The sequence below is a fragment of the Salmo salar genome, chromosome 13 (assembly GCF_965601325.2).
Source record: "Salmo salar chromosome 13, fSalSal1, whole genome shotgun sequence".
Lineage (NCBI taxonomy): Eukaryota > Metazoa > Chordata > Actinopteri > Salmoniformes > Salmonidae > Salmo > Salmo salar.
In genome coordinates, this window is record NC_138303.1 from 22,339,664 (window position 1) to 22,352,120 (window position 12,457).

At 42.9% G+C, this 12,457-nt stretch overlaps 1 protein-coding gene across 1 annotated transcript in view; it reads left to right on the forward strand.

Annotated features, from left to right (window-relative positions):
* The window catches only part of LOC106566674 (metabotropic glutamate receptor 7), a 131,004-nt gene that overhangs the window by 109,816 nt on the left and 8,731 nt on the right, over positions 1–12,457 (forward strand). Inside the window, exon 9 of the mRNA XM_014134936.3 lies at positions 8,393–8,654. Within this exon, the coding sequence (XP_013990411.3) occupies positions 8,393–8,654 (262 nt within the window). The remainder of the gene's footprint in view (positions 1–8,392; positions 8,655–12,457) is intronic.

Genomic DNA, 12,457 nt, shown 5'->3' on the forward strand with positions numbered 1-12,457 from the left:
CCTCTAGGGCAGTTTGGGACTTTAATGTTGAGTGAATTTCATAACAATTTCAACTGTTTGGAATGAATGTAAACAATTTTATTTGTGGGGTTTGAAGCTGTAGTGTTGATTCTGTAATTTGTAGTTTATCTTAATTTTTGGATCATTTTGAGTGTTATATTGTTGTCCTCAGTACACCATTGTAAATGAGACCCTGGTCTCAATGTCCCCTGAATAAATCAAAGTTAAATGCAAATAAATAACCAGCTTCCAAATGCAATTTGTTTAATGTTCCACTGCCATTCACTCAGTAGGAATGGGGAATGATCAAACCGAACGTAACTGTTGGAATGGAACTACATGTAAGGGATTGTGAGAAATTCTGTAATAAGCATGTGTGTTATTCAAGCAAACCTGCAAATAACATTGGTCAATTAATTGTTGCCATATTGTCTTTTTTTTTAACCAAAATGTCTAACATTCTGGAGTGATCAGGTATCAGTGTACAGGTTTACCTATTTCATTTGAATGTCTCAAGTTAGAATCTTTGAGTAATCTCTAACTCTATATCATTCATTACATTTTGACCGAGTGAAAACCACCTTTGTAAAGGACTCCTGACACCAAACAAACTTTCCCCTAAAACCATATAAACTTCCACAAGGGTTAACCTCACTCAGAAAAGGAAACTTGTGTTAAATCAAACTTCTTTACCTCAACACGTCTTAACAAGCACTTCAAGTCTTGTAAAATGGCACTTGCGCATATGTGAACTTCTTAAAGTCAGGGCTAGCTGCCAAGTTAGATTACGTGGTTAAGGCAAGAAGCGTTGAAGCATATCCTCCAACTTTAAGGGGGCAGAAAAACAACATAATCTGCAATACGGTTGTCTTTTAGCAAATAACTTCATTTGACAAGAATTAGACTTGGCTTTTTTTTTTGTCAAGGTGCTTTGCCTTCCTGAATTGATACTGTACTTTGGATGCTTACTGTCTCTGCCTGAGTTTGCATATCTAGAACCTTGAACAGCATTCAATGCACACCAACATTTTACAATCAACAGAAGGAGAACTGTGGGAAGTAGGGGCATTACATTAAGCTCTAGCCTTATTATAGTGGTTAGAGATTGAAAATATGTTCTTAAAGGAGGGATATCTTTTTAACAAGATAGTACCAGGCCAAGAGGGAAACCTAAAAGGATGCATTAAGCTGAGCACACGACGATAACAACTATATTGTAAGTAGCCTAAAGTGCATGGGTGGCAAGTTAGTGGTTAGAGTGTTAGTCCAGTAACCGAAACGGTTGCTGGTTCGAACACCTTAGCCGAGAAGATGAAAAATCTGTTGATGTACTCTTGAGCAAGGCACTTAACCCTAATTTGTTCCAGGGGTGCCATATTACTATTGCTGACCCTGTAAAACAACATATTTCACTGCACCTATCCGGTGTGTGACATTCTTATTTTGTTGTTGTTGCAAGTCAGTATATCCAAGTGCTACAGCACTTCACAATCATATAAATAGACATACCCGTTGAGTATACTACAGTTTTTGGCGTGTTAAACAAACAGCTATATTCCAATCACATAATCACAGGTTTTATGGCAGTCTAGATCTTCTGACTGAATTGTTTATTTTTTTTACACTTACAGCCGAACAAGGGTGATGTTCGATCACCTCCTGTAATATCCCAAAACGTCATCTCTGTACCATTGTCATTAGCCCATGCATTTACAGCATGCGAAAGACAGCCAGTCAGACAGTCTATGATAGGCCCATTCATGAGCAGAGAGGAAGGGTCCCCAGAGCAGTAGCATACACTTCCTCCTGATCTGACTGAAAAAGTAGGCTACCCCAAAACAACAAGAGACTTGCAGGTAGATGAGAGGACAATGCAAATCCCCCAGCTCCATTATTGAAGGTGTTTTCCAACAGGGCAGGAGAGCATCCTAATTGTAACTCTACTGAATGGTGTCTTTATCTCTGTATGCATTTATGATCCCCAGTTTATACCAGACTAAATTGCCTGTGCTGTACATCCCGTGGGTATAATTATCTAAAAACCTTCCCCAGATTTTTGTCTGTGCAGAAAGAAGGCTGTTGACGGTTTGCTTCCCTGTTATCTGTATGTTGGCGTTTGACGATGCTTGTCATTGAGATGTTAAAATTCAGACTCAGTTGTCTGATTCCTGATGATTATCTTAATAAATCATTACTGCAGCTATAAATAGAGAGTTGCCAAGCAGTTGGGAAATTGACTTCATGTATTTATTTATGTTAAAGCAATAGGAATTCATTATACATGCTCTGTGACAAGCTTAGCATTCTTGTGGTGTGTGAGAGGGATGCGAATTTGGCTCAAGCTCCCACTGAAGCACTCTAAAGAACCATGTCTGTGTAACAGGAGCTTGGGCAGCTAACTACCAATAACGGTGTGTGTTAGTGTATTTGTATGCGCATGTGCATACGTGTGTGTGTGTGTGCGTGTATGCCTCTTACACGTCTTGTGGGCTACTGTAGAGAAATCAGGTCTCTTACATAGTCAATGAATCTCTGATAGGGTCAGCAATGCAGTAGATAGTCTCATTACAAGCTTATTTTAGCAGTGTTTTAATAGCTCGCACCAAACTCTGTGTGGTGATGGTGATGGTGTTGCTATGGATACCAGACATGGAAACATAGCTAGCGGTGGAGATCCTCTGGTGATGAGCAATTATAATGCATGGAACACTGCAGGATTTGATCAATGCCCCCTATACCCAATCAAATTGACAGCAACGCAATCGGGAAAATATGTGCAACAATTCCATTGTGTTCTGTTTCTAATGGTGTGGAACAGAAGGCGTTGATACCGTATGAGCACCATGATATTCATACGGTTACTAATGCATGGTGAGACATCTCTCGCTCTGATGTTGCTCCGCAGAGAAAGAGAGAGAGAGAAAAAAGGAAAGAAAGAGAGTGGAGAGAGAGAGATGATGTTGATAATGTTGGAATTTGAATGAGTTGCCGAGATCAGACGAAAAAGCCATGACTGGCATGTAAATGTCTCTGTGTAGAATGTGTGCAAGGCGTTACCATGGCTGGTGCCATTTGCTGAGGAAAACACTATGCAAATGGTGACATTTCCTCTCATACAGATTCAGTCAGTTTTACTGCCATACAGATATTTACTACTGTATCTCCCTCACTACAGGGTGTCAGAAAATAAGTGGCATTTCGATATTTTAAGTACCATAGCTCAGTTTTAAGTAGATTTTTCATGGACTGCTCTTCAAACACAGATATGCGCCCTCTTACGTGTTTCAGCCTAATCTAAGACTCTTGAAGGAAACAAGTGCCTCTTGCGGGTATGTGAACTACATAGCTGCTTGAACGATGATTGCCTTCTAAGAATACGGTTACGTAATTCAGAACAAACTCAAATTATAGCCTGATTAAAGGTTATGCAAGCTCAGAGTGTTTGAAAATTCAAGTATGAATGGTGTTATGGTGTCCGTCTTGTTGAGCTTAATCGTAATCTTCTTAAATGTACAGTTAAATACCTCAGTCAGGCCGAGGACAGTCCAATGACTAATCTAAAGGTGCTGAGAGTTCAGAGAGATAAAGAGTCATATTTGCTAATTCACTTTTTCTAGGTCAAGGTTCACCAAGGAGTGAGATGAGACAAGTCATAACGCCATTTAACATCCACATGTGTGATGCTACAGCATCCATTTTGCGCCAGAAAGCTCAATATACATCAGCTATTGCAGTGGAGAGGCGATGAGTGAGTCATGCCATACTGAAGACACTGCTAGTTACTGCTGATACATGCAGTACACTGTGGAGAGTAGGCAAGTGTCTAATATACAGTGAGCTCCAAAAGTTTTTGGACAGTGACACATTTTATGTTGTTTTGGCTTTGTACTCCAGCACTTTGGATTTGAAATAATACAATGTCTTGATTAAGGATAGTCCTTAATGAATCATGAATAATGATAAGTGAGAAAGTTACAGACGCACAAATATCATACCTCCAAGACATTCTAACTAACCTCTCCCTATTACTATACCAGGGGAGGTTGGCATGTCTTGGGGAGTATGATATTTGGGCATTTGTAACTTTTATTCAGGACTATCCTTAATCATGATAGCATCCACATTAATGTAGAAGGGTTTAGAAACATATTCTATTCTTATTTACAATAAAGTACCAAAAATAAAAACTCCAAAATGAGACAATACTTTATTTACCGTTCATTTTTACTGGGCACAAAATAATCTGAAACACTACCAAAACAAACAGCAAATGCATCCAAACAAGTCTGCAGAGTCACAAGCTTGATGTAATCATTGCGTGCTAGAAATATGGGACTAAACACTAAACTTTTGACTACTTTATTTATACGAATCTTTAGGGGTGTAAATCATTTTTACTGGATGGCAGGAAGCTTGGCCCCAGTGATGTACTTGGCCATTCGCACTACCCTCTGTAGTGCCTTGCAGTCGGAGGCCGAGCAGTTGCCATAGCAGGCAGTGATGCAACCAGTCAGGATGCTCTCGATGGTGGAACTGTAGAACCTTTTGAGAACCTGAGGACCCATGCCACATCTTTTCAGTCTCCTGAAGGGGAATACGTTTTGTCGTACCCTCTTCACGACTGTCATGGTGTGCTTGGACCATGTTAGTTTGTTGGTGATGTGGACACCAAGGAACTTGAAGCTCTCAACCTGCTCCACTGCAGCCCCGTCGATGAGAATGGGGGCGTGCTCGGTCCTCTTTTTCCTGTAGTCCACAATCATCTCCTTTGTCTTGATCACGTTGAGGGAGAGGTTGTTGTCCTGGCACCACACGGCCAGGTCTCTGACCTCCTCCCTATAGGCTGTCGTGTCTTTGGGGTACCATTTAAACTGAAGACATGTTTATCAATTAACTCCCTGTAATTATTATCACGCGATTAAACTGATTAATCGTTTAATTGTAATTAACTAGGAGATTGGGCACCAAGGAAAATATTCAGATTACAAAGTTATAATTTTCCTAATATAACTTTCCTATATTATAACATTATATATTATATTCTATTATAATATAGGCCGATTATCTTCTGGTTTAAATGGTGTATTTTACCTCGCGTCCAGTCTCATTCCAAACGTCGTAAATTGTTGTATCTGCACGAACCCAGTCTTTACTAAGAGTCATCCATACATCAATTGTCTTAAAATCATTTATTTACTAAACTAATTAATTCACAGAAAGTATACAAACAGTAATTATCGTCACAAAGAATTGGTAGAGTAATGTGCCCTAGTGGCTAACAGGCATGGCTGGTGTCTTGTAGAACAGTGGGTCATAAAATGTTCAGCTGAGGAGGTACACAGAGTTCATTAATATTAACAATTGACAATTGAACGCTCACTCATTCGGGAACAATTGCAATCAATATATATTTACGCTCAGTGTGTCGTCGGGATCCTTGTTGAAGCGTTGTTCGGTTGGAGAGTTCTCTCTCTCTCTCTCTCTCTCGGTTAGAATGGAACTTTCAAAGCGACATTCATTAATGTCGTCATAGAATGGATGTTTCGTTGGTCTTTGCGTTCAATGATATAATTTACTTAGCTGCAGACTAATAATTAATATCAAAGACTTGTTCTTATTCTGTCGGTATCAATAGTCTAAAAGTTAACCACGTGGTATAGTTCCCTTTCAGTAGAGTACTTGGATGGTCAAACCTATTGGCCAACTCGCAATGGAGTGGAGGCCGGGTCTGAAGAAAGTAGATCAGGCTATGGTTTTATAGTGAACATGTCACATGACACCTGGTCCTGTCTGTGTCCCTGGGGGCGTGCCGATGACTGAGTTAAGCTTGGTACAGAAATATAATTCTATCACATTAACATCAGTACATAGCATCTCAATGTATTACAAATAGCTTTATCCTTATTAATACATTCTATACAACCATGTGGATGCAAGTCTCAAGGCTGAGGCAATTATATAAACCGTTTTATGGTAATATGGCTATATTGTCTCTTCTGAGTATCACATAATTGTACCAAGCGGACCAGTTCGTAGCTGGATTCTTCACCAATCTTCCATACCTTCTCCAGAACACAAATGTCATTCGGTTCCCCAATTCTGTGAGTTGGAAGAATTTCCTGTGTCTCTCTATGGGACCCCTCTGTGTCTCAACTGGGCCATGTGGTTGTAAGATTCTCCTCTGGAATTTTACAACCCTTTCACGCAGGGCCTGGGTGGGGGGAGGTAGGTTGGGGGATGGTGCAAGGGGGGAGGGGGTCAACTGTCCTCCCTGTACTCAAAGAGGCCAACGTCATGACAAGGCTGTCTCGATGTTGTCGGTGATCAGGCCTACCACTGTTGTGTCATCAGCAAATTTAATGATGGTGTTGGAGTCGTGCCTGGCCATGCAGTCATGAGTGAACAGGGAGTACAGTGTGGTGGCTAATTTCCGCATTACCAAATGAGGAGTTACAAACACACCAGTCCGAGTTAAACTACATCTTTAATACTTAAGATACTTTTTCAAAAGTACTTGACCTTCAATAATGCACTCTCTCGAATGAACCATTGAACAAGGTGATTACCCAATGGCTACAGGGATCTTTTATAGCAACGATACACCCCCTTCAACGTACATTGACAAACCACAGATACTTAGTAACAGTTCACAAAGGTTAAGTTTTGTATGACAGATATCAATAAAACACATCAGACAGTAACTGCTATGTCAACAGGATTAATGGTATAGCCCAGTATCTGGTCTCCTTAGAACCGTCCCTCCCTGGTACGGTATTGAACAGAACTATTTCATCCAATGGCATATATCAATTGTCAACTCTAGATACTCCCATCTCAAGCAAACCCCCTCTTGACCCCACTCCTGGACAGGCTCACAGGGGGGATTGAGCCTCTAGGCCATATATTATCACAGGATAAGTGTGAGATCTAAGAGAGGACATACAAGGGTCCATTTACTGCCATAATCCTCCCCACAATAAAGAAAAGGAGGGAGTGACTTGCTCACAGACATTGTGGAGACAAGTCATTGGTTCCCCATTAATCACGCCATCCCTTCACATGGTTTAAGAAATAGGTAAAGACACATTCCCATGACGACAAGTCTGACCTCTCCCCTCTCTGGGCCCCAAGTGTCTGAGCCCCAGCTAAGGTAGACGTGCAACTGAAAAGACACCAGAGTCCAATGGACACTTTCTAATGACAAGTACCTCAAATAAGCATATTATACTAATAAAACATCTTAATTATCTATGTTACCCAACTAATTCTGATTCGTCCACGACAACAGGAGGGGGCTGAGCACGCACCCCTGAGGGGCCCCTGTGTTGAGGATCATTGTGGTGAATGTGTTGTTACCTACCCTTACCACCTGGGGGCGGCCCTTAGGAAGTCCAAGATCCAGTTGCAGAGAGAGGTGTTTAGTCTTTAGATTATTGTTTAGATTTTAGATTATTTGTGTATTTGTATTGTATTTGAGAGACATTCTACTGCCCTGTTGGAGCTAGTAACATAAGACATTCTACTACACTGCTGGAGCTAGTAACGTAAACATTTCACTGCACTGTTGGAGCTAGTAACATAAGATATTCTACTGCACTGTTGGAGCTAGTAACATAAGACATTCTACTGTACTGTTGGAGCTGGTAACATAAGACATTCTACTGCACTGTTGGAGCTAGTAACATAAGACATTCTACTGCACTGTTGGAGCTGGTAACATAAGCATTTCACTGCACCTGCAAATCTGTGTACGCGACCAATAAACTTTGATTTGATATGAATAAATGCTATGGGAGTATGAGTGGTTAGATTGATATTTTCCCCCACAACATCAGAATGCACACATCCAGACCACTCATGGAGCAATGCATGATAAATGAATTTGTTGCTCTTTTTGCTTTACAGTAGGCAAGGCCAATTTCTCTCAGTGATTACATTGAAATCCATCAAGACCACCTACAAGATCTCTGGGGTATGACCATGATAGGTTCTGCTCTTCCCTCTCTTCCTCAGCCTTACATCAAGCCCAACCTGTAGATAGGGGTAAGTGCTGTGAGAGCTCTTCTCTTCCCAGTAGTGTAGCCAGACCACCCTATAGCCAATAAGTCTAGCAGAGTCTAACAGCTATGGAAGTGGGTGATCAGTGTTATAACAGTACAGTACAATGGTGTGGCTCTTTTCTCTGTCCATTTCCCTCCACAGGCATAGACCTGACCACCTGTAGATAAGTGCTTGATAAGGGCTATGGGGCGGTTTTACTATATGAGAGTACATTCTAATTAATGTGGCTTCTCTCTCTCTCTCTCTCTCTCTCTCTCTCTCTCTCTCTCTCTCTCTCTCTCTCTCTCTCTCTCTCTCTCTTCGTCCATCCTCTTTCTCCCTTCCTCCACAGCTGTACATCCAGACAACCACCCTCACCATCTCTATGAACCTCAGTGCGTCTGTAGCTCTGGGGATGCTCTACATGCCCAAGGTGTACGTCATCATCTTCCACCCAGAGCTCAATGTCCAGAAGAGGAAGAGGAGCTTCAAGGCCATGGTCACCGCCGCCACCATGTCCTCCCGCATCTCTGTGAAGCCCAGCGAGAGGCCCAATGGAGAGGCCAAGACCGAATTGTGTGAAAACCCACCCACCGCAGCCACCGACCCCATGAGTGAGTCACACAACATGGCCATTAATGTATTCTGTAACTACTATGTAGTATCTGTGGTAGTAGAAGTAGCAGCACAGACTGTTTCAAATTAGTTTTTTATATTCCTAGTTACTGTGTACTGTACATGTAACTCCATGGTATCTGTTACATCCCATGACACATACTGAGAGCAGTGAGAACCCTGCTTACCATGAGTCAGTCACGCAGCATAGTCCGCTGTGCCTAGAATGAGATAACGAGGTATTAGACAGAGATGACTTAATCAAAGACATCAGGAAGTGCACATGGGAGCCAGCCATTCAGTCCTATTCATTGGCTCTGCCGTTCTGGCTCCCGTGTGTAAACTGACTTCCTGAAGAAGACTGACATTTATGACATCGCTGTCTAATCCTTCCCCATCTCATTCCAGTCGTGTATTGTGTCAGTGGTACACTTCACATTCCAGTCATATGACCGGGGTGGTATAGTATAGGTCCATTGGTCTTGGTGGGTCATCTCTAATTGCTTAATTAATAGCTATCTAGTTAAATGCATAAATTAGCCTTAGATTAGCAGAGACCAAGACCAATATGGGTGGCTTTGTCTGTTGTGTAGCTGGTAGCTAAGAGCACAGGAGGTCTGTGTTGAAGACTGGTAATGAGGAAGGATAATCTGTGACACCGACTGTGTGTCGTTGACACCACACTGCACTACTGTTTGTGTGGTGCAGTGGGTCTGATGGTTTTCCTAATGAGAACATCATTAGGTTGAAGATCTTAGATTAGTCATCCATACAGCATCCTTCCAGATCCTTGATATCCTTTGTCTGCACATATGGACTGCCCTCATCAATTCAAACCACAGGTTTTCAATTGGGTACAAGTCCAGAGACTGAGATGGCCATTGCAAAATGTTGATTTTGTCGTCAATTAGCATTTTTTTGGTGGATTTTGATGTGTGCTTTGGGTTATTGTCTTACTGGAAGATCCACTTGTGGCTAAGTTTCAGTCTCGAGGCGGAGGTAACCAGGTTTTTGGTAAAAATGTCCTGGTACTGGGTGAAGTTTCTGATGCCATTGACCTTAACTAGGGCCCAAGGACCAGTGGAAGAAAAATATGCCCATAACATCAAAGATCCACCTCCATGTTTTACAGTAGGTATGGGGTTATTTTCTGCATATGCATCCTTCTTTCGACGCCAATACCACCAGTGGTGTGCGTGTCCAAAGAGCACTATTTTCATGTCATCTTACCATAGCACTGGTTCCAATCCAAGTGCCAATGCCGTTTAGCAAACTCCAGGCATTTACATTTGTTGGATGATAAAAAAAATAGAGCTACCCTGTACCAGGACATTTTTGCCAAAAACCTGGTTACCTCTGCCAGGAGGCTGAAACTTGGCCGCAAGTGGATCTTCCAGTAAGACAATAACCCGAAGCACACATTTGAGATGGCGCCGGAGAAGAAGGCAGATGTTTTACCTGCCCCCAACCGATTGTGTTTTTCTTACTTATTTTGTACATTATGTTGCCGCTGCCGTGTCTTATGACCGAAAATAACTTCTGGACATCAGGACTGCGATTACTCACCACGGACTGGCAGAATCCTTTTTTTTCCTTTAACGAGTCTGACGAGGCCGTCTTCAACGATATACTGCTTTCTCGGGAACTGGCCCAGATCCCCGTGATTTGCATGAAGAGAAGGCAGAGAAAAAGGGTCCGGAGGGCGGGCTGCCTTCTGAGAATTTGTAGGCAATCGAATAAACCCCCTCTTCCTTCCATTCTGCAAGCAAACGTGCTATCTTTGTACAATAAAATAGATGAACGACACAGAAGATTAAACTACCAACGGGACATTCAAACTGCAATAACTTATGTTTCACAGAGACGTGGCTGAATGATGACGCTATCAACATGCAGCTGGCTGGTTATACACTGCACCGGCAGGATAGAACAGTGGTGTCTGGTAAGACAAGGGGCGGCGGACTATGTATTTTTGTAAATAACAGCTGGTCCATGATATCTAAGGAGGTCTCGAGCTATTGCTCGCCTGAGGTAGAGTATCTCATGATAAACTGTAGACCACACTACCTACCTAGAGAGTTTTCATCTCTATTTTTCGTAGCTGTTTACATACCACCACAGTCAGAGGCTGGCACTAAGACAGCATTGAATGAGCTGTATTCCAACATAAGCAAACAAGAAAACGCCGACCCAGAGGCAGCGCTCCTTGTAGCCAGGGACTTTAATGCAGGGAAACTTAAATCAGTTTTACCAAATTTCTATCAGCATATTTAAATGTGCAACCAGAGGGGAAAAAAACTCTGGACCACCTTTACTCCACACACATACAAAGCTCTCCCTCGCCCTCCATTTGGCAAATCTGACCATAATTCTATCCTCCTGATTCCTGCTTACAAGCTAAAATTAAAGCAGGAAGCACCAGTGACTAGATCAATAAAAAAGTGGTCAGATGAAGCAGACACTAAGCTACAGGACTGTTTTGCTAGCACAGACTGGAATATATTCCGGGATTCCTCTGATGGCATTGAGGAGTACACCACATCAGTCATTGGCTTCATCAATAAGTGCATCGATGACGTCGTCCCCACAGTGACTGTACTGTACTTACATACCCCAACCAGAAGCCATGGATTACAGGCAACATCCGCACTGAGCTAAAGGCTAGAGCTGCCGCTTTCAAGGAGTAGGACTCTAACCCAGAAGCTTGTAAGAAATCCCGCTATGCCCTCCGACGAACCATCAAACAGGCAAAGCGCCAATACAGGACTAAGATCAAATCGTACTGCACCGGCTCTGACGCTCGTCTGATGTGGCAGGGCTTGCAAACCATTACAGACTACAAAGGGAAGCACAGCCGAGAGCTGCCCAGTGACACGAGGCTACCAGTCGAGCTAAACTACTTCTATGCTCGCTTCGAGGCAAATAACTATGAAACATGCATGCGAGCACCAGCTGTTCTGGAAGACTGTGATCACGCTCTCTGCAGCCGATGTGAGTAAGACCTTTAAACAGGTCAACATTCACAAGGCCGCGGGGGCAGACGGATTACCAGGACGTGTACCACGAGCATGCGCTGACCAACTGGCAAGTGTCTTCACTGACATTTTCAACCTCTTCCTGTCTGAGTCTGTAATACCAACATGTTTTAAGCAGACCCCCATAGTGCCTGTGCCCAAGAACACCAAGGTAACCTGCCTAAACGACTACCGAACCGTAGCACTCACGTCTGTAGCCATGAAGTGCTTCGAAAGGATGGTCATGGCTCACATCAACACCATTATCCCAGAAACCCTAGACCCACTCCAATTTGCATACGTCCGCAACAGATCCACAGATGATGCAATCTCTATTGCGCTCCACACTGCCCTTTCCCACCTGGACAAAAGGAACACCTATGGGAGAATGCGATTCATTGACTACAGCTCAGTGTTCAACACCATAGTGCCCTCAAAGCTCATCAATAAGCTAAGGACCCTGGGACTAAACACCTTCCTCTGCAACTGGATCCTGGACTTCCTGACGGGCCACCGCCAGGTGGTAAGGGTAGGTAACAACACGTCCACCACACTGATCCTCAACACAGAGGCCCCTCAGGGGTCTGTGCTCAATCCTCTCCTGTACTCCCTGTTGACTCATGACTGCACGGCCAGGCATGACTCCAACACCATCATTAAGTTTGCTGATGACACAACAGTGGTAGGCCTGATCACCGACAACATCGAGACAGCCTATAGGGAGGAGGTCAGAGACCAGGCTGTGTGGTGCAAGGACAACAACCTCTCCCTCAACGTGATCAAGACAA